Genomic DNA, 24,785 nt, shown 5'->3' with positions numbered 1-24,785 from the left:
CAATCTATAGATCCACCAAATCACTTTTGATCTGATATGAGAAAGGGGTAAGTTTGATAGATGCAGAGACTTGCGTCGACAGTGAGGATATCGACGAAGAGGAGAAGATGGAAGACGATGTCGACGATGGCTGTTATTGGCGATGATGGAAGTGTGGAACGAAGGTTTTAAAAACCTGAATGTGATCGGCGATTTCAAGGCCTGTGGTGATGGTGATGAAAAACGATGGTTTTGTAAGGTTTAACTAATATCTTTATTTTAAAGGATATTAATTGAATTATTTTTTTTTACCATAATTAGAAGTGTTAAGATTATTAAAACTTTTTATATTTATTTTTTATTTAATTTTTACTAATTTCTATTTGGTAACAAAATAATTGTTAGAAAACATTTGAACCTTAATATATATATATATATATATATATATATATATATATATATATATATATATATATATTTCTGAAATTTATTAATGTAGGTCCTATGAAGTGGTATCCAAAGCAAAACACTTTTTAGCTAACAAAGGGTGTAGGGGTGACCATGTCATTTCCCAGTTCCCACACATTCTTTAGCCAGTGGTAAAATCGTAATAAAACTATGAAATGCGACATTTGACAGTTTACAGTTTACATGTCAAAATTTCCCCGGTCCAACTTCCTCGCCTTCCCAATATACAGACGCACACAGAATTCACATATAATTTCTTTTCTTTCTCTCTCACTTTCCCGATCAGTCTTTTCCGGTGATCAGCCTACTTTACGTTCATTCTATCAGTTACGGCAATCGTCCGGTAATTTCTACTCCAATTATGTTTGTTCTTCAGCTGACAATTACAAACTATTCGCTGAATATGGACTGCATTTATGATGAAAAAGTTCCATAAAACCGATTCAGTTTCTTATGTCACAAATTTCCTGTTCTTTGAATGTGATTTTTTCAGCTGTATTTCGATATATGTAGAATTCATACACTGATGATCATTGCTGTGTGTATTTAGAGCGAGAAGAATGACGTCGGGTACGAGAATGCCGACATGGAAGGAGAGGGAGAACAATAAACGGAGAGAGAGGAGGAGGAGAGCGATTGCCGCGAAGATATTCTCCGGACTGAGGATGTACGGAAATTACAAGCTGCCTAAGCATTGTGATAACAACGAAGTCCTCAAAGCCCTCGCCGGCGAAGCTGGTTGGACCGTCGAACCCGACGGCACCACCTATCGTAAGGTATAATTCTGTTCGTAATACGTTTCATTTCATCAATCGTTAATCATCAGCTTAATTACAGTAATTCGTCAAGGTCACATAATTCCGATGTCTCTCATCTCATCATTCGTACGAGTCAATTCTCCAAATTCTCAGAACAGAAGGTTATTGATAGAACAAAAATCTACAACAATACAACATCGATCCTCTAATCTCATACGGAATAAATGTAGTAATTAGGATCCAACGGAGTCGAATCTGTAAAGCCCTTCGCCGGTGACTACGTGACGGTGGCGTATTTTAGCAGGTCGTCGGAGTATCAATACGTTCCATGCGCTCTCGATTACTGGCGCACTTAGCAATATGCTGACGTGTATAGGCTCTGATTTCTATGCATTTTAGCAGAGAATTATTAAGATTTAGGATTTTATCACTTAAACATTGCTTTATCTGTGCTTCTGAACCCTCTCCTTGCCGGCGAAATTAGATCCGGTCAGGATTTGGCGGAGACTCCGGCATCCTTTTGTTCAGAAGCGCAAATCTCAAAGAATTGCCGTAGTAAAAAAATCTAGAAAGACGTTAATACTTTAATACCCTCGTCGATGTTTCAGAATTTCTTCCCCGGTTTCGAATTTACGCATCGATTAAGGGTTATTTTTGGCATTTTGCAGTTTTGCTTTTTCTCCGATTACAGATCTGGTGCTACTCTTTTTTTCTCTTTTGGATAAACTTATTATTGGCAATTTCATGTTTGCTTTAGTTTTGCAAACAGGTCCTTTTTCAGTATGTGGCAGTTTCTGTCCCAAAACTGCAATAATATATTCTATGTTCATAAAAGGTCATATTTTTCGTCCCACACCTGAAATTTTCAAACTCAGAACAACGTTGCTATCATCACTTGTACATACTGCATCTGAACTTGTACTTCGAAATGGGACAGCAAAAACTTAAAACAATACCCAAAATAAGTAGTAAAAAAACGATACGCATTGTTTTTCTTGTATGTAAGTTTCATAAAAGTAGAAATATTTGTATATGAGTGGTACTTTGCTATTATTGTCTTGCAAGGTCATGTTTCACTATTTGGGGTGTCATTTATTAATGCTAGTAGTTTGGTACTCACTCTCTCATACCAATTAATGTCAAACAAAATACTCAAAACATAATTTGGTAAATACTCTTTTTATACTAGCCTTATCAAACGTATATACAAATAGCAGACAACTTATTTTATCATGTAGAAAGATAAAATGGTTAAACAATTCGATGATAATTTACTTTTAGGGATGCAAGCCTTTAGAGCGAATAAACATTAGTGGATCGACGTCAGCAAGCCCATGCTCATCTTACCAACCAAGCCCATACACTTCCTATCACCCGAGCCCAATTGCAAGCCCATCTCACAATCCTCACCCCGATTCTCTAATTCCATGGCTCAAGAATCTATCATCCTCATCAAACTCAACAAAGCTTCCGAATCTTTACATCCACACGGGGTCCATTAGTGCACCCGTGACCCCACCCATTAGCTCTCCAACTGCCCGAATCAAACCCGACATTACTTGGGGCATGGGTCCCACGTCTCCAACTTTTAACCTTGTTGCTTCGAACTCGTTTGGGTTCAAGGAAGGAGTTATATCTCATGGTGGATCGCGAATGTGGACACCTGGACAAAGTGGGACGTGTTCGCCTGTAATTCCTTCGGGATTTGACAACAATGGTGACATTCCAATGGCGGAATTGGTTTCGGATGAATTTGCGTTTGGTTGTAATGTGGGAAAGAAAGTGAAGCCATGGGAAGGAGAGAGGATTCATGAGGTGTGTGGGTCTGATGATCTTGAGCTTACTCTTGGGATATCAAAAATGAGGTACTATATTTTGGTAGAAAATATTAAACAAATAATTATGTGTTTACAAGTTAGAACATTTATATGAACTTTTACCTTTGTGACAGATAAATTGGAATTTGGAGAAGAAAGGAATTCGTTGTGATGATATGATTGGGGAAAATTAAGAATGGATGGATGGTTTGATGCAAATTGTGAAATTGGTCCAATATTTATAAGTTTTCCTTGTTAAAGTATGTTGCCCAAAAAAAATCTCTAGTAAAATCCATTCAGTTTATGTATCTTCTACTTGTGAATTAGAGTTGGATTTTATTATGAAACAACGTATAAAAACGAGCAAGTTACATTTTTGGTTCCTATATATAACTATAACTGATGTTTTCAGTTTTGGTCCCAAAAAGCTTTCTTTTACCAAGAATTGGGTCCACCAGTTCCAGTAGACTCCCTTGCTCTTGTAGCACATATGCGTGATCACCGATAAAAGTCTGTTAATCAATTTGGGCCATAAAAGAAATAAAGGAAATAACAAGGTACTTTTGCTTTTTTTTTTACTGATATGAACGATATACTTTACTTTTTACCCATAATAGCAGCATACATACGGTTTTTCTAACATGAAGAACCGGTAATTGGTTACCATATGATTTTCTTTTTCAACTTTTTGCTAGGAGTAAATTAAGTCCTTACTTACTGTTTTGTAAAACTTTTGATCCTCACTCCAAGAAAAATGACTCTATTACCCTCTATCTGATGGGAAAGAGCAACGAGAGTAATATAATCATTTTACCTAGTACAAAGACCGAAAGCGTTATGAAAACCGTGAATAAGGACCAAAAAAAAAAAAGAATATTTAGGGAACAAAACAAAAAATATGAGCTACTCATTGACCAAAATTGTTAGACTTTTTTGCTTATGTGACATGCAACCAATGATGATGTGGCAAACAACTGCCACATAAGCAAATAATTTGAAAACAATTCAAATGGTAACTGGTTACTAGTTCTCCATGTTGAAAATCGACATTTTTCGGAGAAAACCATACGGATGGTTAAAATTAAAATATATTTGCCCATATCGATAAAAAAAAAAAGCAAAGTAAACTGCCATTTCCTGCAAATTTTCTTTTAAAAACATCACAAGAACCTGTTAAGTAATTACCAACATTGCGAGAGAAAACGTTTTTGGGATCAAAATTACAAAAATTAACTATATAATCTGGGACCAAAACTGTTACTCTATACAAAACCATTCACCACGTTCAAACAAAATACAATGCGATTATAAAGTACAACCATAAATTAAACAGACTATTTGTAATCTATAAATAATTTGTACAAGTCACATATATGAATGAAATAAATCATATGATATACCATAAACCTTACCAATTCACATTTTAACATCATAAAGATCAAGATCGGGAAGAAGCTTTGTCTCAGAAGACGTACTCTCCTGTGGCTCATGCTTATACAATGACGTATCCATCCACGGACGATCAGTGGATATGCTTCTGGGGCCTTGACTATCTGTTGAGATAGTTGAGACTTGTGTTTGACTGTCATGTGATATCATGTCAAAAGCTTTAAACCTCATGTCAGGATTCTCCACCCCACGTTTGACTACTGGGGGTTGAACTGGTAATTTCCCATCCAACATTTTGACCACTTGTGACATTGGTGGGCGAAGTGTGGGAGATGGATTTGTGCATAAAAGAGCTATATTCAACATCCTCATTGCCTCGTCTTTTGAGTATTTAACAAGACTTGGGTCCACTAGCTCCAGTAGACTCCCTTGCTCTTGTAGCACATATGCCTGATTGCACCAATAAAAGATATCAATTCGGGTCTTCAGAGATAGATATACTTTAGTTTTTATCCATGATAGCCACATACTTGTCATTTTTCTACCGAAAACAGCAGTTTTTAACTTGAAGAATTGGTAACCAGTTAGTATTTGATTTTAATTCATCTTTTTTGCTTCGAGTAATTTACAATTTTGGTGTTTGAGTTTAGCTCGTTTCCTTACTTTTGGTCCTTATTTGACGTTTTTGTAATACTTTTGATCACTGCTCCAAGCAAAATGACTATGTCTATATTTACCTTTTCTCTGATTTTTTTAATACTGTTTTAAATTTATATTGTTAGTATATTGTAAATTTAACAAGGGGAAGGGAAGGAAGGGTAATATTGTCATTTCACTTGGAGAAAGGACCAAAAGCATTATGAAAACCTCAAATAAGGACCAAAGTTGAGAAAAAGAAACTTCATGGACTAAAACTGAAAAATGAGCTACACCCCTGGACCAAAATTTTAATTTACTCCTTTGCGTATTTGGCATGAAACCAATGATGATGTGGCAAATAATTGCCAAATCTTCAAATAATGCCAAATAAGCAACATGTTGAAACAAATTCGAATGATAATCGGTTACTGGTTCTCCATGTTAAAAATTATTATTTTTTTTAGAAAATCGAAAATACATTGCTGTTATGGGTAAAAAACTAACTATATTCTCCACATTCATTAAAAGGGAAAAGTATGCTGCCATTTCCTGCAAGATTTTTATTTATTTTTTTTATTTTTTAATTTGAAGTTACCCAGTCAAGAAGGTAGACAAATTCCTCCTTTGGCCTATAATTTGTATTGCTTTTCCCGCTCACAATCTCTAATGCTACCACTCCAAAGCTGTAAACATCTGCTTTATCTGTTAAGTATCCTCTCATTGCATATTCCGGAGCCATATACCCTCTACATATTTACACCATAAAAATATGTCACATTTTTAATGAAGTTAAATGGTAAAATATGTAAATATAAAATAAATGCTCACATTGTTCCAGCAATTCGTGTACTGATATGAGTATTCTCTTCTTCATCAAGTTTTGCCAAACCAAAATCCGATATTTTGGCGTTAAGATCCTTGTCAAGAAGCACATTTGTGGCCTTTATGTCTCTGTGAACTATTTTCAACCTTGACTCCTCATGTAAATAAGCTAATCCCTTTGCAATTCCCATACATATCTTCTTTCTTGTTGACCAGTCCAAATTAAGCTTCTGGTTCTCTTTACCTATAAAAAATTCACAATTTTTTTTTTTTTTTAAAACAACCAGGAAACTGCATGATGGATAGTGAAAAATATTAGGTTATTTACCAAATAGGGCACGTGCAAGACTGTTGTTGATGAGGTATTCGTATACAAGCAACAACTCTTTGCCTTCAATACAACAACCATAAAGCTTCACGAGATTTGGATGTTGTAAAGCAGATATCATTCCTATTTCAGTCACAAATTCACGGTTTCCCTGTTTTGATCTGGCTGAAAGTTGCTTCACAGCAATCTCAGAACCATCCGAGAGTACACCCTGTGATTCAATAAAACGCAAAAACTTTCACCAAATTGCAGGAAATAGCAACGTACTTTTCCCTTTTTACTAATATGAACAATAATATACTTTACCTTTCACCAATAATAGCAACGTACTTACGATTTTCTACTAAAAACAACAACTTTTAGCTTTAAAGAACAGTAACTGGTTACCATTTAATATATTTTCATCTTTTTTGCTTATTTGTTGTCCAACTTCAGTCAACGATGATATGGCAAACAATTGCCAAATCTTCAAACATTGCCACATAAGCAAAAAGATGAAACACATTGGTTACCAGTTATTCAGGCTAAAAATTGTTGTATTTGGTTGAAAGTCATAAGTACGTTGCTCTTACGTGTACAAGTTAAAGTATACTGCTCATATTTGTAAAAAGGACAAAGAATGTTAATTTGCCGATAGAGAAATAAATAAGAGGCCACATTTGAAACTTACCTTATAAACTGGTCCAAATCCTCCTTCACCGATCTTATTTGCAGGATCAAAGTTATGAGTAGCAGCTTTAATTTGTCGCAGGCTGAAATACCCCGTTTGTAATTCAAGCGCTCGAAGCTCTGTTGTTACAACAATTAAAAGCAGTTAGAACTGTATAAAATCTTACAGACATAATTTTTTATTTATTTTTATGTATATTGTGTCTTGCCTTTATCTTCTTTGTCTCCTCCTATATAGCCTCTCCACCAAAGTAGAGCTAAAATCAGCACTATAAATGCACATGAGCCGATCACAATTCCAGCAATAGCTCCAGCAGAGAGACCTGAGCTGATGTCATATTCTGCAACAAGAGAATATAGGTATGTTATATGTGCTCTTGTTAGGCCACATTTTTCAATTTTTTCTCCCACCCAAAAACTGCTCTTGATCTTTCGTCTTTTCAAAAGGCCAAAATGCCATTTTCATATTCTTCATCAAAAATAGCCCTAGAAAGCTTATTGAGTCCTGTCTCATCTTAATGATGAAGATGAAAAGGATCGAGAGTGCGTCCATGTCCCATGTTTTTTTGGTGGGAAAAAAATTATGATTTTTGTCTAATTCACATGAGAGTGAGAAAATTTTGAAAATAGAAGAGGTAGAAAGATGGTACTACTAACCTGGTGTTATTTCGATAGCAGATAAAAGAGGCCCATAAACACCTCGATCCGGAATGGCAGTTGTCCCCTTTCCAGCCCATTGCAGGTGAATATCTAACGTGCTTCCGTTAACCACAATATTATCAAAATCTACAGAAGTCCCAATTCCAACACCTCCCGCTATTTCCACAATGTTAAACTCTTTCCACTGCAAAACACCCTATAAAACAAAACTAAATTCATTAACTAAAATTTATATCCAATCAAAAAAAAATATTGGGAAGTGTTATTATATTATAGACTTATTATTATTGTTACTGACTTGGATTGATATATCGAAATAGCGTCTCCCAAGGCTTCTAAATGTCGTATCATTTGTATAACTTATTTCAGCGAAGTGGAGTCTCACTCTATAACTCCCTTTCCTTAAACATAATCCGTAGTATCTAAGGGAACCGGGAGAAAAGCGAGCTGTTGTGTATATATCGCCACCTGTCACATTCGTATTGGTTCCAGTAAATCTAGTTTGACCTCGACCCATGAAAAGACCATTAGTGCTATAAGCCCATCTTTGATCAGAGGTAGTAAAGAAGTAAGATTGAAGGCTGGTTGAATCCTCTTCATATTCGTTTCCTTCAAACTCTGTTCTACCTCCACCACAGTTAATAAACAAAGAATGATCTGGAATTTCAGATAATGATTAAGATTTAGATTTAGATACTGATATAATATGATAATTTACAAAATAGACAAGGGTTGTTTAGTAATTTCTTACGGATGGGGTTTCTGCTGCAAGTAACTTCATCTGTTATACACCAACCTCTAAAAGATTTATAAACATGTTATGTTAGTTGACATCATTGTATATATAATTTATATATATATATATTTTTTTTGTGTAAATAGGTTTACATGTGACATACGTGTTGGTTGGGTCAGCTGTAGGCGACAGGGCAGAAATCAAATTCCTGTCATAAATAAGGTGTAGATAATTAGTGACTATAGAAAGTAATAATATTGAGATAAGGTAAAGGGTAGAATAGGAAAACTCACAAGCTAGATGACTGACAAATTTGTGGTGGAGCCCTTGTAAAATCGTTGTAAGCTATGTCACTGCAATCATAGCAACACATTAAAATTTCTTTGCAGATAATAGAAATGAACTTTTACTTTTTTTACCTAAATAATAGCTATTATGATTTACATATTGCTAATATGGGTAAAAAAACATTAATGTGCATCACTTATAGTGGTAAAAAGAGTAAAGTATGTTGCTATTTTGTGCAATTTGGCGTAATGGTAATAATAAATAAAGGGTATTACTTACATCTTGTCATTGTTACGAGTAAATATCAACTCTGGAATCTCTCCGGATAGTAAGTTGTTATTCAGAAACCTGCATTCATGGACAATATTCAATATCAGAATTTACATCAAAATAAAAACAGGAAATATAAGTATAACAGACACAATATTAGACCAAGTTTATCTGTTGCATACAAGGTGTCAAAATCTCGTCCCCAAACGGAAGGGGGTACTAAACCACTCAGTCTGTTGAAGCTCAAGTCTCTACAAATGAAATAAAATAAAAGTCAGACAAAAATTTCATTAAATTTAAATAATAAATTAAAAAAAGAAATCAGACTTACACGTATTGTAAAGTGTCATTGTTCTGTCCGATGTATGGAGGTATTGAGCCAGTAAGCAAACAATTTCTCAAACTCCTGCAGCAAAATTATGTATATAAGTATAAAACTTATTGTGTTGAATTATTTCATTTTCTTTCAAACAAATTATTTAATCAACTCACAAATCCTCCATGTTTGTCATAGCCTCCAGATTTGGAAATGGTGTACTTGATGATCCAGTCAAATCAGATATCCTCCTAATATAAAATAAGTTCAATGTTGAAGTCTATTAGATTATTACCATAAAATTATTGACTGAAAATTCAATAAAATTAAAATAATGTGCTCACAATGAATTCAAGTTTGTCAATAGCGATATTGTAGTAGGAATAGGTCCTGACATGTTGGTTCCTTGCATATCACTGCAAAATAAATTATACATAATTAAAGTTTTAAAATTTTTAATCACAATAAAGAGGGTAAAAATTAAAATAATACTCACAGTCTTGTGAGATTTCTCCAGTTTCCGATAAAATCAGGTATACTCCCAGATAATGTACTCCCATCTATCCTACTGCGAGAAATATAAAAAAAAAAGGATTAAATAATTTATATAGAGTATTTAATGAATATGACTATAACTTATAAAAAAAATCTATGACTTACAAATCTTCTAAATTAGTCAGATTGCCATAAGAATCCGGTATAGTTCCAGTAAAGTTATTTGCAGAAGCAAGGCTACAAGAAAAAAAAAAGTTTCTTGTTAAAACATTAAAATATAAACATTATAAAAGAAGTGTATAATAAATAATCTTACAATCTTCTCAAGCGAGACAAGCGTCCAAGATTTTGAGGAAGTGGTCCTCCAAGAAAATTGTCTTCCACGACCCTAAAGGTCAAAATAGTAAATTCAATAAAAAGGTCTCACTCACATAGGGTAGACATGAAAGGTAAGGATTTTAACTTACAACTCCTCAAGAGTAGACATATCACCTAGTGCTTCAGGTATAGAACCATTGATGCGGTTCCCCAAAAAACTCCTACGGAAATACAGTGTCAAAAGTACATTCACAAAGGCCAAAATGGGAAATTTGAGACAAAAAGTAACTCTTACAAAACTCTAAGACGAAGCTGGCCATAACTTGCAGGAATAGGGCCACTGATATAGTTGCGAGACAAATCTCTGCATGAAGATGTATCAATCATATTACACAAAATGAATTTCAAAGGCATAACAGAGTTTAATATTAGATTTAATAATAATGAGAATATATTATAACGGTGCACTTAATTACATTTCTTGCAGAGAAGGGAGATTAGCAAATTCTTCAGGTAAAACTCCTGTCAAGTTCATTCCTTTTAACTGGCTGCAATTTAATACAAGTATAAAAAAAATATCACTAAACATTGATTAGTGTGACATAATTAATATATGTTATAGAAAGATAGATGCATACATTGTTGTTATGTGGCAAACAGTGGCGTTACAGTTGCAAATTATATTGGCACCAATCTCAACAAACCCGTCAGCTCTCGTGGTAATTGTCGTATTTAGCCCTTGACTTCTGCTGCATGAATCTCTAGAAACACTCCAACCAGTATGTTGTAGCCTTGAGGCTATTGCTTCTAGAGCTTCAACTGTTACAAACACCAAAAAGGAATAAATAAACCGGCATATATAATTATTTACTCCTAAAAACCTATCTATATTTATGAGTTTTCATAGGACAACTAGCATTTATTATTTAGTCATGCTTATAGCAGTCAAACTTTCATAATAAGTTGAATTGTTCAAAAACTAGGTAAAAGGTCAAAAAATGTTCAAAGGTATACAAGTTGATTAATTTGTAGATTGGTGGGAATGAATAGACTTCCTTAATTGTTATTTTTAAGATGTTTAGAGGGATGGATCAAGATCATAAAGAACGACATTGAAATTATATCAAGTGGAAATAATGCCCAGAAGAAGGAAGTAGGTTATAAATTAGAGTAAATTACACGAATGGTCCCTATGGTTTGGGGTAATTTATACGTTTGGTCCCAAATTTATTTTTTTTAACTCGGAAGGTCCCTACAGTTTGTTTTTGTTGTGCACTTGGTCCATATCTTATCTAAAAACACTATTTTGTCCTTGAGTTTTTAATTTATTTAAATAAGGTGGGTATGTAAGGTAATGTGGAAATGGGGTTGGGATGTGTTTATTTAAATAAATTTAAAAAATCAAGGGCAAAATAGTCTTTTTAGGTAGGACCAATCGCGCAACAAAAACAAACAGTAGAGACCTTCCAAATTAAAAAAATAAGTTATTGACCAAACGTACAAATTACCCCAAACTATAGAGACCATTCGTGTAAGTTACTCTATAAATTATAATGTCTATCTATAATTTATACACGCCAGATGGAAAACGAATATATATATATATATATATATATATATATATATATATATATATATATATATATATATATATATATATATTTGCATCGTTGACAAAAATAACACGACATCTATTCAGCCAAGCATCACATATATATATATATATATATATATATATATATATATATATATATATATATATATATATATATATATATATATATATATATATATATATATATATATATATATATATATATATATATATATATATATTTGCATCGTTGACAAAAATAACACGACATCTATTCAGCCAAGCATCACATCAAGTCATCAAATGGTGTTTTCATGTAAGGCTAGCCTAAATGCATCTAGATGATAGCAGCCAGCTTGTCAAAATTAAAGAGTCAAAGACACGCCCTTTAAAGCAGCTCATCCAAACTATGCTTCACATGTAGGAATTAAAAGTCAGGATTTTCTTGTAAGATGAGATAACCTATTTCATAGACGAAAAAGAAAAGACTAAGGAAAAAGGCAATAAAGGAATCACATAATAATATATAATAATATATGATAAAATGTTAGGTCTTGGTATTATCTTTTTGACTTGTTATATATTTAAATTAAGAAAAAGAAAAGAAAATAAAAGGGCCCATCAAAGCTGACATGTTAACGGAAGCACGTTCTGTTATAATTAATTAACTGTATCCATAATAAGTTTGGAGGCTGAAGCTGAATTTAATAGGGATCCAAGTTGAAATTTTGAAAATAAACTCCGAGGCCCATAAGTTCATAAGACCTTGTGTATTATAATTTTTTAATTATCTTTATTACTACATTATTAACCATAATTGCAATTTTTATTGATATTATATATTGAGATGTGCTTGAAATATAATCAATCACTAATTTTTTGTATTAAGAAGTGTGTTGAAAGGACTACTATTATTGAAAGAGGATTATTTGTTTTCATTAAAATATTAAAATAATAAAATAATAAACCCGTAACAGTGATCACATATTGAAGAAGTCAAACATAGATAACAAGAATTGTAGTTTTCTAATGTTCTTAGATCATCGATGATAGATGATTTTTCTTGAGGAATAAACAAATAGTTCAAAATTTTGTTATCTTATTATAATTGTATGTAGTCATTTTCCATACTTGAATGAATAATAATAAAGTAAATTGCTAAAATATGAGCTAAGTCCAAATCTGGGGAAAATTCTTGGAGAGATCAACGTATTTTCAATGAGGTCAATGAAGGGATCAAAACTTTTGTAACCATCTGGAGTAAATGTTTTTATCTGAAATCAATTTTCGTAGAGTCTCCTTCTACAGTTCATTATGATCATCGTATAAGTAGCTTCAGAACAGATATGGTTATGCGATAATGCGAATAGTGACAAACGCAAATTCCAAAACAGATGTTTATGCGCCTGGATAACAGCATCGATTATCATCGACTATATATCCAAATAAAGCTTTATACCGAAATCAATTTTCTCCAAACGCAAATTAAAAGTCAAAATCAAGAGAAGCATCAGCTCGTTCAAACATTCAGAACAATGATCTAGCGAGTAGTGATTGAAACAAACACAAAAACAACAACAGATATGTGATGAACGGAGAGCAATTAGAAATTAAAGGAACACTGTACCTTCTTCATTAGGCAAAAGTTGAGCGTCGGATCTGATATCACGAAGACTCGTCGATAAGAAGAGCAGAAGGATGAAGAACTTGAATAATCCAGACATCGTCCATAAAGACGACTCTATAATGTGACTTCCTTTTATCATTATAACGCCTCCACCGATTACAGTTCGCCGTCTTCCTCAGCGTGTGTGTATGTGTGTGTGTGTGTGTGTGTGAGAGAGAGAGAGAGAGAGAGAGAGAGAGAGAGAGAGAGATAGGAAAGGCGGGAAGATAAATAGCGATTGCAGTAGTTTCTTATTTGTTAGTAGTTTCTTATTTGCTGAGCGAGGTGGGAATATACAGTCAAATACACGGACTAAATCATAAACAAAATGGTAAGTTGTTTATGATAACGGCCAACGGGTGTCAAATGCGAGTTGGCAGATAAACAATTGCAAGTCAGCAACGTTGCCCTTACCTTTTAACGATCTTTCATGCACCCTAACACAAATCCACCGTTCCTGACCAGTTTGATTTTTCAACTAAGAGTAAATTATAGTTTTGGTATCTGTGGTTTAGGATAATCCATAGTTTTAGTCCAAGCTTTTCGAATTTGACATGATTCGTTCTCTTGGTTTCCAAAAGTTACATTTACGGTCCATTTGGTTGTTACCATTCACTTTCATTTGTTTGACCGGACAGAGTGGAGAGTGGAGGGGCTTCCCTAACTTTTTGTAGGTTATATCTTTCTTTCCTTCATTTTTCTTTTCCTTACTTAAAACCTAAGGAATGTGTGGGAAGCCTTTCCCTCACTTTTTTTTTTTATTAAATAAAATTAATTTTTTTTTGTTATGAATTATAATTTTTAAATTAATACTAAACATAATATTTAATTAAAAATAAAAAACATTTCATTAATTAAAATAAAACTTACATTAAACCTAAAAGTTAAAAAAAGTAGAAAATTAAAAAACACACACACACACACACACAAACTAAAAATCAAACAAACCAACACCGACCTACGAAAAATAATTTTTTCAGAATTTTTTCCTTCTTCTTCATCACGAGCTCGAAAGCCGGTCCCGAGAGATGATCGACGTTTTCCATTAAAAACTTCATGTCTTCTATTTCTCGTCTCTCTGCCCGCTCCTTTTTCCTTGTTTCTTCTTTTTCTTTGTTCTTTTTTCCTTGTTTCTTCTTTTTCTTTGTCGAAAGTCAAACGTTCGGAGAAATTTAGATTATATCAATCAAATGACGATGTTATCTTTAGCATTTCTTCAATGTCCACGCTGAAATCAAATGCACTCGAAGAAGTCCCTTTTCCCTTTCTCTTCGCTTTGTCCCTACCCATTGGGCGGACAATTTCTTCTAGCTCGAGTTCATTGTCCTGATTTAAATCTAGACCGACCTGAGCATCAGAGAAGGTTGTGTAACCACTAGAGCCTGTTTTCGTTCGCTTTGATTGTTGGACTCCAAAAATAAAATCTTGCTCGTATTTTTTCCACCTAGGACTTCGGACCAATAATTTCCAACAATCGTGCCACTTGAATGGTTTTCCAACTTCCACAAGATAAAACTGCAACGTTTCTTGAAGTATTTCTTCGTCGCATTGGCCGCTTTTTCGTTGGGTTTTTAGGTTGTCGTACAACCCGTTTATTTTTGAAACCCCCTTTGCTATTTCTCGAAACTTCAAATTAAGTTGATGTTTTGTACGGTAGTCGTCACATTTTTCTAGCTCCTCTCGAAATCGTTCTAAAATAACCAAAAATGTTCTCCCAGTTATGTGTTTCCCTGAATCGAATCTTCAGAAATATCAACCCAAGCTTTGACCAAAACTAGCTCTTCGTGTGGAACCCATGTTGTCGGCTTTTGTCTTCCCGGTTGTGCGACACCCTCGCGTGCTTGTTTTTTTCCTTTACGTCTTTGTGGTGGTGGTGTTGGTTGAGTTTCGGGAACCATGTCTTCTTCTTCCGCGTCATCTGATTCGTCGACAAGTTGGTGTTGTTGTTAGGTTTGGGTTTGAGTTTCAGTTTGAGTTTGGGGTTGAGGTTGATTTGGCGATTGTTGATCCGGAAACACAACAAAGTTTGAAAACATTTGCGACAGAACATTTGGAACTTACATCAGGTAATATTGGCAAACATTTTGGTATTGGAATTGTAGTGGGGATTGAATGGGAGCATCGAGTTGGGGGCGGTAAACTCCTTCCGGGGATGAATCGATAGCAAAAATGTTGCGAGGAGGGATATTTATACTCGAACCATGACTTTTTTTCCTTCAATCGGAAGTTGGAATTTGATTGTCGGGATTCATTTTTTTTGTTGATATAAAGTAGAGAGAATAGAGGGTAATGTGATGTTTGATGTTATATGTATGTATTTATAGGAGTGGAAAAAGGATAAAAAAAAAACAAAAAAAAACCCACAAATAGCCGTTACAGCAAAAAAAAAACATTTTTTACAGTTGATTAACGGTTGTTTTTCAAAAAAAAAAAAAAGATTCGACAGCCAATCGCAGCAAGAGAGAGAGCGGGAGAGGCTCCCCTCTCCGTTTCCCGCACAAGGCTTTCCCGCGCCGACGATGCGGTGTTCCGCCGGGCGGGAAGCTTCCCGCTTCCGTTCCCCAAGCCCGCTCCGTTCGGCCTTAGAATACATCTAAATAACCATATTACCACTAATTTTTTTCTTATGTTTTCTATACTTAATATTTTAATATAGACCCCACCCCATCACACTACCACCACCGATCTATGGTCTGTTGAAATTGAAACCTTAAAAACTTGGTTGTGTTGACTTGATATGCCAAGCATTTCGAGTTCCATCATGTAATAAGAGGCTAGGTGGAAATAAAAAACATTGAAGGGCCTTTGCCAGAAGAAATTGGGAATTGTATCGGTTTGGTGATGTTGGGTACTACAAAAACACACTTATCAAATTTTCTACCAATAACCATTGGTAATCTCAAGATTCAAGAAGCTTCAGACCCTTTCTGTAACATCCCGAAATATCAAGAGTAGAGTGGAAGGGCTAAAAGAGTAAATTGGGAACGAGTGACTCGGCGAGTCCATGGATGGACTCGGCGAGTAGAGTCGCGATTTGGTCGCGTGTTAAGTAGCCGACTCGGCGAGTCAATGAGGTGGACTCGGCGAGTAGGCGCTGAGTGGAGAAAACCCTAATTCTCGGGGTTGAGCCCTATATAAAGAACATTATGTTTTCCTTCCAGCCTCTTTATTCCCCCTTGAGTCCCAGAAACCCTAAAATCGTGGAGAAGCACCATTGTTGAGTGATTTGGAGCTTGGAGGAGCATTTGTTGAAGAAAGTTTGGGAGTTTGAAGGTGTGGAGCAAGGGGCTTTGTTTGGATTCGAGTTTCCTTGCAGTAGGGACGTTCTTTTGAGGTAATATCTCGTTCTTGGGCTGTTGTTATCTTGTTTCTTCATTTTGGGTTTTGAGGGAAGCTTATCTTGGGTTATATTGGAGTCTAGAGGTTAGATCCGAGGTTGCTACCTCAGATCTGGTATGGAGAAGAATCAGAGAGCATGAAAGTCCCCGTGTTGGGTGTTGGATGAAGCTATCATGTCCCAAACCCTAGCCCAATGTGCAAAATTGCATAGATCTCTTTGGATTCACGTAAAGTTTGCCACTTTACGTGATGGATGAGTTGTAGGAGGCTAGATCTATGTTTTGGAGCAATTGCATGGCCTGGAATGCTTCTGAATGGATTCAGATCGGTGGTACTCGGCGAGTCACATGGGTGTACTCGACGAGTTGCTTGAAGATGAGTTGGGACTCGGCGAGTTGGAAGAAAAACTCGGCGAGTTGGATGAAGATGGCCTGGAACTCGGCGAGTTGTATGAACAACTCGGCGAGTAGGTTGAAGATAGCCTTAGACTCGGCGAGTCTTGTCGAAGAGTCCCAATATTTTTCTAGTCAAGTCGAGAATCGGTGAGTTGTGTGCGAGTGGACTCAGAGTTGTTGAACTCGACGAGTCTCGGGGTGACTCGGCGAGTTAGGTCGCGGATTGAGGGAAGTTCTGTGTATGGGGACTCGGCGAGTCATCGGGTTGACTCGGCGAGTAGAGTCAGTCAGGGGTTGAATTTGACCTTGTCTTTGACCAAGGGTTGGCTTGTGGTTTCCAGGGGCATTTTGGTAATTGTTGATTATTGTTTTGAGTTCAGTGCATTGGTGGTTGTCCAGTGGTGGGGATCGTATCAGTGATCGGAGCAGCTTGGGTTATCTGTTCAGTCGGCAGTTTCGAGGTGAGTTATCCTCACTATATCAACAGGGTCTAAGGCACCAAGGCCGGCCCTTATTGGATTGAGATCCGGGTAGTTGTTGTTATGTTGTTGCTATGATATGTTTGCATCCTGAGAGCTAGGATGGTATATGTTAGAGACCTGATTGAGATCGGTATCCTGAGAGATAGGGAGATGCTATGCTAGTGACCTGTTAGGTCGGTATCCTGGTTAGGATGATGATATGCTATGTGATCTGTTTGATCTGCTTGTTGACTATGAATTGCTATATGATTGTATGTATATGTGCACATGGTTGTTTGGACTGGAGTTGGGTTGAGGCGGGTCCTGCTGTGTGCTGTAGGCCAAGATACCCAGGGCGGACCGGTTGTCCCGAAGGCCCAGCGAGCGGTCCGGATAGGCTGTAGGCCCGAAAGGGCGGACCAGACGTGCCGAAGGCTCGGAGAGTGGACCAGATAGACTGAAGGCCCGGTGCGGGCGGACCAGTCATACTATAGACTCAGAGAGTGGACCAGGTGGATTGAAGGCCCGGGAGCGGGCGGACCAATCACACTGTAGACTCGATGTATGTGGATAGACTCAGAGGGTGGACCAGGTGGACTGTAGGCCGGTGTGGCGGACCAGCCACACAGTAGACCCGAAGTGCATGGCTGTTCTGTGATCGGATATGTTATGGCATGTTATGCGTGTATGGTATTTGTGGTTGGTATTTTGGGGATATCTCACTAAGCTTTCGGGCTTACAGTTGTGGTTTCATGTTTTTCAGGTTCTTCAGGAGACTGTGGCAAGGCGAAGGCGTGATCGTACCGCTCCTCATGATTTTGTAGTATTGTGATTCTGGGAACACGTTAAATGTTTTGTATTGAAAACCTTTTTGTAAAGATTTAAGGGAATCGAGATGTTTTTGAAAAATTTAAAATTGGTTGTATTTTTCGGTCGTTACACTTTCCATTTTATACTACCTTAATCTCAAGAAGTTGGGCAATCTAAAAAACCTTAAGAATGTGTTGTTACAGAACAATTTGGTTGGAATTGTTCCACCGGAGCTTGGAAACTGCATACAACTTGTTTTGACATGTTTATGAATTTGTTGACTGTAGTAATTCCGATGACATTTGGGAACTTGACTTCATTGTAGGAACTTTAGTTAAGTGTGAATCATATCTCTTCTTCAATAGTGACTTACCTTGGGAACAACAGAAGTATCACTCAATAATGATATAGGGAGTGACCAACACATGTTATTGAATTTTCATACCTAAGTTCTGAAGAATCTGATGATGGATGATGGGTTGATTCTTGGAAATCGAAGGGTAGAAGTATTAATTGTGGAGGGTTGGTAGTGGTGGGAAGAGAAAGAGAGTGTCGATGGTGGTTCCTTCTGATAATATAACACCACCATTTGTTTCAGAGAGAAAGTGCTAGTATTCTTTATTGAAAAGTAATATCCTCTACCAAAAAAAAATGGAATTAATAAGAAAAGCCCAAGGCTAAAGGGCTAAAGAGAATAGGGTCCATAAACATATGTGCTAACACCTTCCTCTTCCCTCAAGTTGCATCCGAGTAAGAGAGAGGGTTACAATGATGGCATTGAAATGGGAGAAATAGATAAAGAAGAACAGATAGAGATGAAATGGGAAAGAGGTTGCCATGATAGCTCCTCCATTATAGACGACAATGTCAAACTACACCCACAATAGTGCTTGGTCGGAGGCACTATCGACGGGAAGTTGATGGCAAAGGTTAGAGAAAACAATGACATTACTGATTTTGGGTTTTATTTCCTTTTTACATAGAGTTTTAAGAAATGGTTATTGAAGTATAAGGTTTATCAAATTTGATATGAAGGCAACACAATCTTTTATGAAAAGACTTAACGGAAAACTCTAACAGTGTTAGACAAAGGATCATGAGTGCAACTTTTGGCAACCATAGGGACGAGCAATGTTAAAAGTTGAAAATTTGGACTAAAATGCACATGTGTGAAGTTGAAAATTCGGACTAAAATCACATGTGTGTGAAGTGTAGGGACCAAAACTATAATTTACTCCATAATTAGTAAACACGATTTAAAATTTGCATGTAACTTAAAATTAAAGGAGGAGCTTTCACATACGGGTCCCTGTTGTTGTCGTGTTTTGATTTTTTACTTTCAATGTTATTTAATTTGTGCTTACCATTTCAAAAGCTACGATTATGGCTATTCTATCGTTTTCTAACGTATTATTTTCATTGTGATTAGTTTATACACAATTAATGTATAAGACACCTTTTATTTATTATCATATAGATATTAATATTTTAACTTACGTCATGTTATATTTTATGGTCTCATTAATGTGTTTTTTGCATCCATGACCTAGAATTTGAAATGTTGACAACACAACTACCTCAACCTTTTCCACTTTGGACGACGGTCCAAGGAAATTCTAACCACGCGTTAATAATGTTTTGAAAAAAGAGTTTAAAAACATTATAATATTACTGTAGTTTAAATTTATTTATTAGAGGTGGTGTAAATAATTTTTGGTTTTGTTATTCTAAATCAAAATAATTACCTAAAAAAAAGAATATGTGATAGATGAAAGGATAGGCACTTGTGTTGGTGGCAAGTACGGTGTGTAAAAATCAATAGGTCCAATTAAAATAGATTTGTTCATATTGAATATCTAATATATAATTGGATCGATCGGTTTTTTTGGAAGACAATCCAAATCCAATTAAAAAAATCAAAGGGATTCAATTCAATTATTATCCGATTAGATATCCGGTTAATATCCAATTAATATTCAATTAAAATCTAGTTGGATCCGTTCATTTATCATACAATTAATCAGTCCAATTATCATCTAGTTGAAACGTCTTTATTTTCACAATGAAATGTTAAATTTTTAATTAGGATAAAAAGTTATTTTTATAAAACTCAATATCAATAAAATCAAAAAATTTTACTATGGTTTTTGGAACATTACATTTGAATTTCATTAATTCTTTTGCTCTAAAGCTTTAAAAAAATGCATGGTTTCAGATCACCTTGATATCAATTAGTGGTCAGCTTGCATAAAGAGACCGCTGATGTAACATCCCAAAAATATTAAATAAAATTTTACTTTAAATCAACCAAAATAGTCATTCATCCATTCGAAATACCAAAATAATGTTCAAGGAATTGTATCAAAGTTATCAGAGTACAAAACAAAATCATAGAGTGCGGAACACTGGTGGATGTTATACGATCATGTCAGACCCTTCCCCTTCGAACCAAAGGTAGCTGAAACCATAAACATAAATAGTAATCAAGTGAGTTCCCCCAAAATACCACATACCATAAATACATCGGGCCTCACCTGACATCTATCGGGCCTTGCCCGGCATCCACCGGGTCGTGCTCGATACAAATTTGCCAGTAACATGTAGTGGGCCCTGCCCAAACACACATACAAATACATGCAAAAGTCACAAAGACATCTAGCATCCTATAAACAAAATCTAATGGGTTGACATTGGTGTCTTCGACCCACAAATATTGTGAGGAGACTCACCTCAGTCGATAGCCGGATAAAACTCACATTCGAGTTGTTGCTACAAAAACTCCCCACACTAAACATATCCAAAATAACCCTAATTAGCATTAAGGTGATAATCCATAATTAAGGGTCCTTAACATACTCTCCCTCTCTCTCTCTCTCTCTCTCTCTCTCTCTCTCTCTTAGGTAAGTAACAGAGGTCAAGCCAGGTCAAAGAGTCAACCCACAAAGTCAAAGTCAATTGCCAAAAACCCTAATATTGAGTCTCACGTCGTGACCAACCCTTGGTCATGTCGTAAGACTTAGGGGTGAGCAAAACTGAACCCGGAAACCGAAAAACCGACAAAACCGAAACCAAAGAATAAACCGACGGTTTTGGTTTAGAATTTTCAAAAACCGAAATTTTCAGTTTGGGTTCGGTTTTTGGGTTTGGTAAAACCGAAAGAAACAAACCGAACCGAATTTCATATATTATATGTATTCTGTAAGTTATATATGTGTATATATATATATATATATATATATATATATATATATATATATATATATATATATATATATATATATATATATATGTAGTTCTTGGGTTATAAACACAAACTGAAGCATTGCCCCACTGGTTAACGCGTTGGACGATTGTTTGAAACAACGCATGTTCGAATCTTTCTAGCGTCGTTTTTCTTAATTTATTTTGGCAATGAGTTAACTTCATCCCACATCGCCCCCATTACTAAACTCAGCTAATATTCTCTTCTATATAAGCTCACCACCCTCTTTCTTTCTATTATATCTAACTTTGATTGAGTCCCACATCGTCGGGATATCTAAATATCACTTCATCCCACATCGCCCCCATTCAAAGTTAACCTTTTAATTAAATTTTAAATTCCAAAACTTAAAGGGTGCAATTTTAAATTCCAAAATTACTAGTTCAAATTTTAAATAATTAATTAATCATATAATTAGACATTATCTTAAAATTTGACCAAATTCATCTATTTTGATAAGGAAATCATATTACCATTCAATAAAATCAATTTATTGAGATAAAAACGAGTTATGGTAATTATCCTAATCCAAAATGAATCAAAAATTCGTAAAATCTGCTAACAGACGGTCCAACTCGTCGAGTCAGGCATGGACTCTTCGAGTTTATCCAACTCGTCGAGTTCCTCAATGAACTTGTCGAGTTCACCAGGCAGATTGCGATTCTGCTTGATTTTTCGATTTTGACAGATCACTATTGCATCAAATATAACAGAAAAACATCAAAGACTCTGATACCATTGTTGGGTTATGAGCATAACAACATTCTTATGTGTTCATGCAACCCTAATTGTTTTGGATCTAAGTTTTTCTCTAGTTATACATACAAATAGATCATCCAAAACAATAACCCTAATACTAGCATACAATTTCAGAAAATTAATATGAAACTAGGGTTGGAATGTTACCTTTATTGTTATCTCTTAATAACAAGGATTTCACGGATGATCTTGGATCTTGAAAGCTTAAGTGCCCCAAGTGTTGCACCTCTAATGGAGTCACAAACACCAAAAGCAAAGGATGAGTGAGAAAGAGGGCAAAATTTCGGCTAGGGTTTCTCTTGGAAGCAGTGGCCGAAATTGGGAGGTCAGGAGGTCCTTAAATAACTGTGACTGCTAGGGTTTTCAGGTGGAAAACCTAATCCTTGCTTAGGCTCTAAGTAGCCCATGAACCCACCTTCTAGAAGACCTTGAACATCGAGCATCCTTCATTCACTCATCTAGCTGCATATATATTCCTTTTGCAACTCCTACAAACTTCGTCGGGAAACCACAAATCTAAAAGGTTGAAGATGGTTCGTGAGTTTTCCGGCGGTCTATGGCGGTTATAGAGCAGTGGACGGTGAGGGAAAGTGATAACCACGGTGGGTAGTGGCGGTGGAGTAAGAATCGACGGTGGTGGAGCATATACCAGTGATGACGGTGGAAAGAGGAGGCTGGTAGGAGGTGGAAGGGAAGGTGGTATGTTGGAGGGAAGGGACTGTTTGACTTTTTGGAGGAATAAAGAGAGGATGAGAACTAATATCAGATCTAGTTTTTAACATCTAATTTTATGTTTCTAAATATGGGCTGTGATTTTTTTATTTATGTTAACAATCAATTGATAGACGAAAATACCCTTCGTAAAATTTGTAAACATATATTTGAGAAAACACAAATATACTTTTAACTATAGGCTAAAATAATAGTTCTTAGGGGTTTTAATCTTTTTTGGTTTTCATTTGATCTTTTACCTATATATATATATATATATATATATATATATATATATATATATATATATATATATATATATATATATATATATATATATATATATATATATATATATATATATATATATATATATATATATATATATATATATATAAGTACAAAATAATTTGATTTTCAACAATTAAATATAATTAAAATACAAAACTATTTACAATGTTCATTCCTCTTTCTCTCTCTCTCTTTTGGTTTTTCAAACTAGTATGTGTTCAATTCTTCAGGTATTGGTTATTGATCTTGTTCTCTTTTTTTAACCGCAAACTATCCTACTCCTAATCTAATCTTAAACATCACCTATGTCTCCTAGTGAGACTTCAACCCATGACCTCTCATTTAAGAAAGTCACTCCTTACCGATATGCCAAAGACAATTTAATTGATCTCGTTCTTTTATTGAATTGTTTCTTGATCTTCCTTATTTGCATTATTTGTAGCATTTTCATGGTATGTAATATGCACACGTATAATTCATAAATTTATCGAAGCATAGACATTTTGTTTCTTTTGTACATTTTCCATAGTTTACTTCCTACGAGTATTGTTATTGGCACCTACTTAAATGGTCAAAACCACTAACTCAAAACCACCATTTAGATTAAAACCCAAATTGAAATGACAACTTATTAAACAATAATATATTAAATACTATTTAATATTTATATGTTATTTAAATAAAAAGTCTATTAGTTGTTTTTTCCTTTTCATTATTTGAACGATATTTTTCTTTTCACTAATATATATATATATATATATATATATATATATATATATATATATATATATATATATATATATATATATATATATATATATATAGAGAGAGAGAGAGAGAGAGAGAGAGAGAGAGAGAGAGAGAGAGAGAGAGAGAGAGAGAAAGGCTATGATCTTTTCAAAACTCATTTGTGAAAACCCAAAAACATTTTTTGTTGTAGATTTTTTTTCGAAAATGTTTATGTACATTTAAATTCATTTGAAATTTCAGTCATAAAATTAGTAAAATATAAACTTTATTGAAAATGGATATTAGTTCAAAGCAATACTAAAAATAAAATACGGAACGATTTCAGTTGACATTATTTAAAGGTTTTTATTATTGGATAGTTTTAGATTTTTATATTTTTATACATCAATACTAATGTGTATAATACCAAATAAGAAATATAAAATATAAATACCTGTCAATGGTATAAATTTTTAGATTATCAACACATATTTTTATTTATATATTTCAAATAAATAATCAAGTTATTGAAATTTGAAATGAAAATAAAACATATATGGGTGCGTTTTAAAACTTATATATAAATTAAAGGAGTTCAAATATAAGAAAGAGGTGTAAGAAGAATTGAAGTCATGTATGCAACGAATAGGTTCCGATATATTTTTATTTATATATTTCAAATAAATAATTAAGTTATTAAATTTGAAATAAAAATAAAAATTATAAGGGGTGTTTTAAATTTTATCTATAAGTAAAAGGAGTTAGAATGAAAAAATGTATAAGAAGAATTGAAATTATGCTAGCAGCCCATAGGAG

The 24,785-nt window shown here is 34.7% G+C and overlaps 2 protein-coding genes across 3 annotated transcripts; one reads left to right on the top strand and one right to left on the bottom strand.

Annotated features, from left to right (window-relative positions):
* Positions 1-566: 566 nt before the first annotated feature.
* LOC111913902 (BES1/BZR1 homolog protein 4) lies at positions 567-3,395 on the top strand. Of its 2 annotated transcripts, none has more exons than XM_023909628.3 (4): positions 567-790; positions 941-1,223; positions 2,487-3,070; positions 3,157-3,395. In XM_023909628.3, the coding sequence occupies exons 2-4, from the start codon at positions 1,008-1,010 to the stop codon at positions 3,158-3,160; spliced, it is 804 nt and encodes a 267-aa protein (XP_023765396.1). In that variant the 5' UTR covers positions 567-790; positions 941-1,007; the 3' UTR covers positions 3,161-3,395. The 2 variants fall into 2 exon arrangements, with proteins under 2 accessions (XP_023765396.1, XP_023765387.1); XM_023909619.3 differs by having other exon boundaries at positions 571-790; positions 998-1,223.
* Positions 3,396-4,242: 847 nt separating this feature from the next.
* LOC111913916 (probable LRR receptor-like serine/threonine-protein kinase At1g53430) lies at positions 4,243-13,577 on the bottom strand. Its single transcript, XM_023909638.3, has 24 exons — positions 13,174-13,577; positions 10,591-10,771; positions 10,429-10,500; positions 10,248-10,316; positions 10,102-10,173; positions 9,951-10,022; positions 9,800-9,871; positions 9,636-9,707; positions 9,484-9,555; positions 9,316-9,390; positions 9,155-9,229; positions 9,006-9,074; positions 8,833-8,901; positions 8,559-8,618; positions 8,429-8,473; positions 8,281-8,327; positions 7,828-8,186; positions 7,527-7,725; positions 7,079-7,210; positions 6,871-6,989; positions 6,201-6,411; positions 5,879-6,116; positions 5,646-5,796; positions 4,243-4,861 (listed from the first exon to the last, which is right to left on the bottom strand). Exons 1-24 carry the CDS (start codon positions 13,310-13,312, stop codon positions 4,439-4,441), a joined length of 3,093 nt encoding a protein of 1,030 aa, XP_023765406.1. The 5' UTR covers positions 13,313-13,577; the 3' UTR covers positions 4,243-4,438.
* Positions 13,578-24,785: the final 11,208 nt, after the last annotated feature.

The sequence above is a fragment of the Lactuca sativa genome, chromosome 7 (genome assembly GCF_002870075.4).
Source record: "Lactuca sativa cultivar Salinas chromosome 7, Lsat_Salinas_v11, whole genome shotgun sequence".
In the NCBI taxonomy this organism is placed as follows: domain Eukaryota; kingdom Viridiplantae; phylum Streptophyta; class Magnoliopsida; order Asterales; family Asteraceae; genus Lactuca; species Lactuca sativa.
Note: the sequence above shows the minus strand (reverse complement) of the source record. Positions and strands in the feature narration are given on the sequence as shown.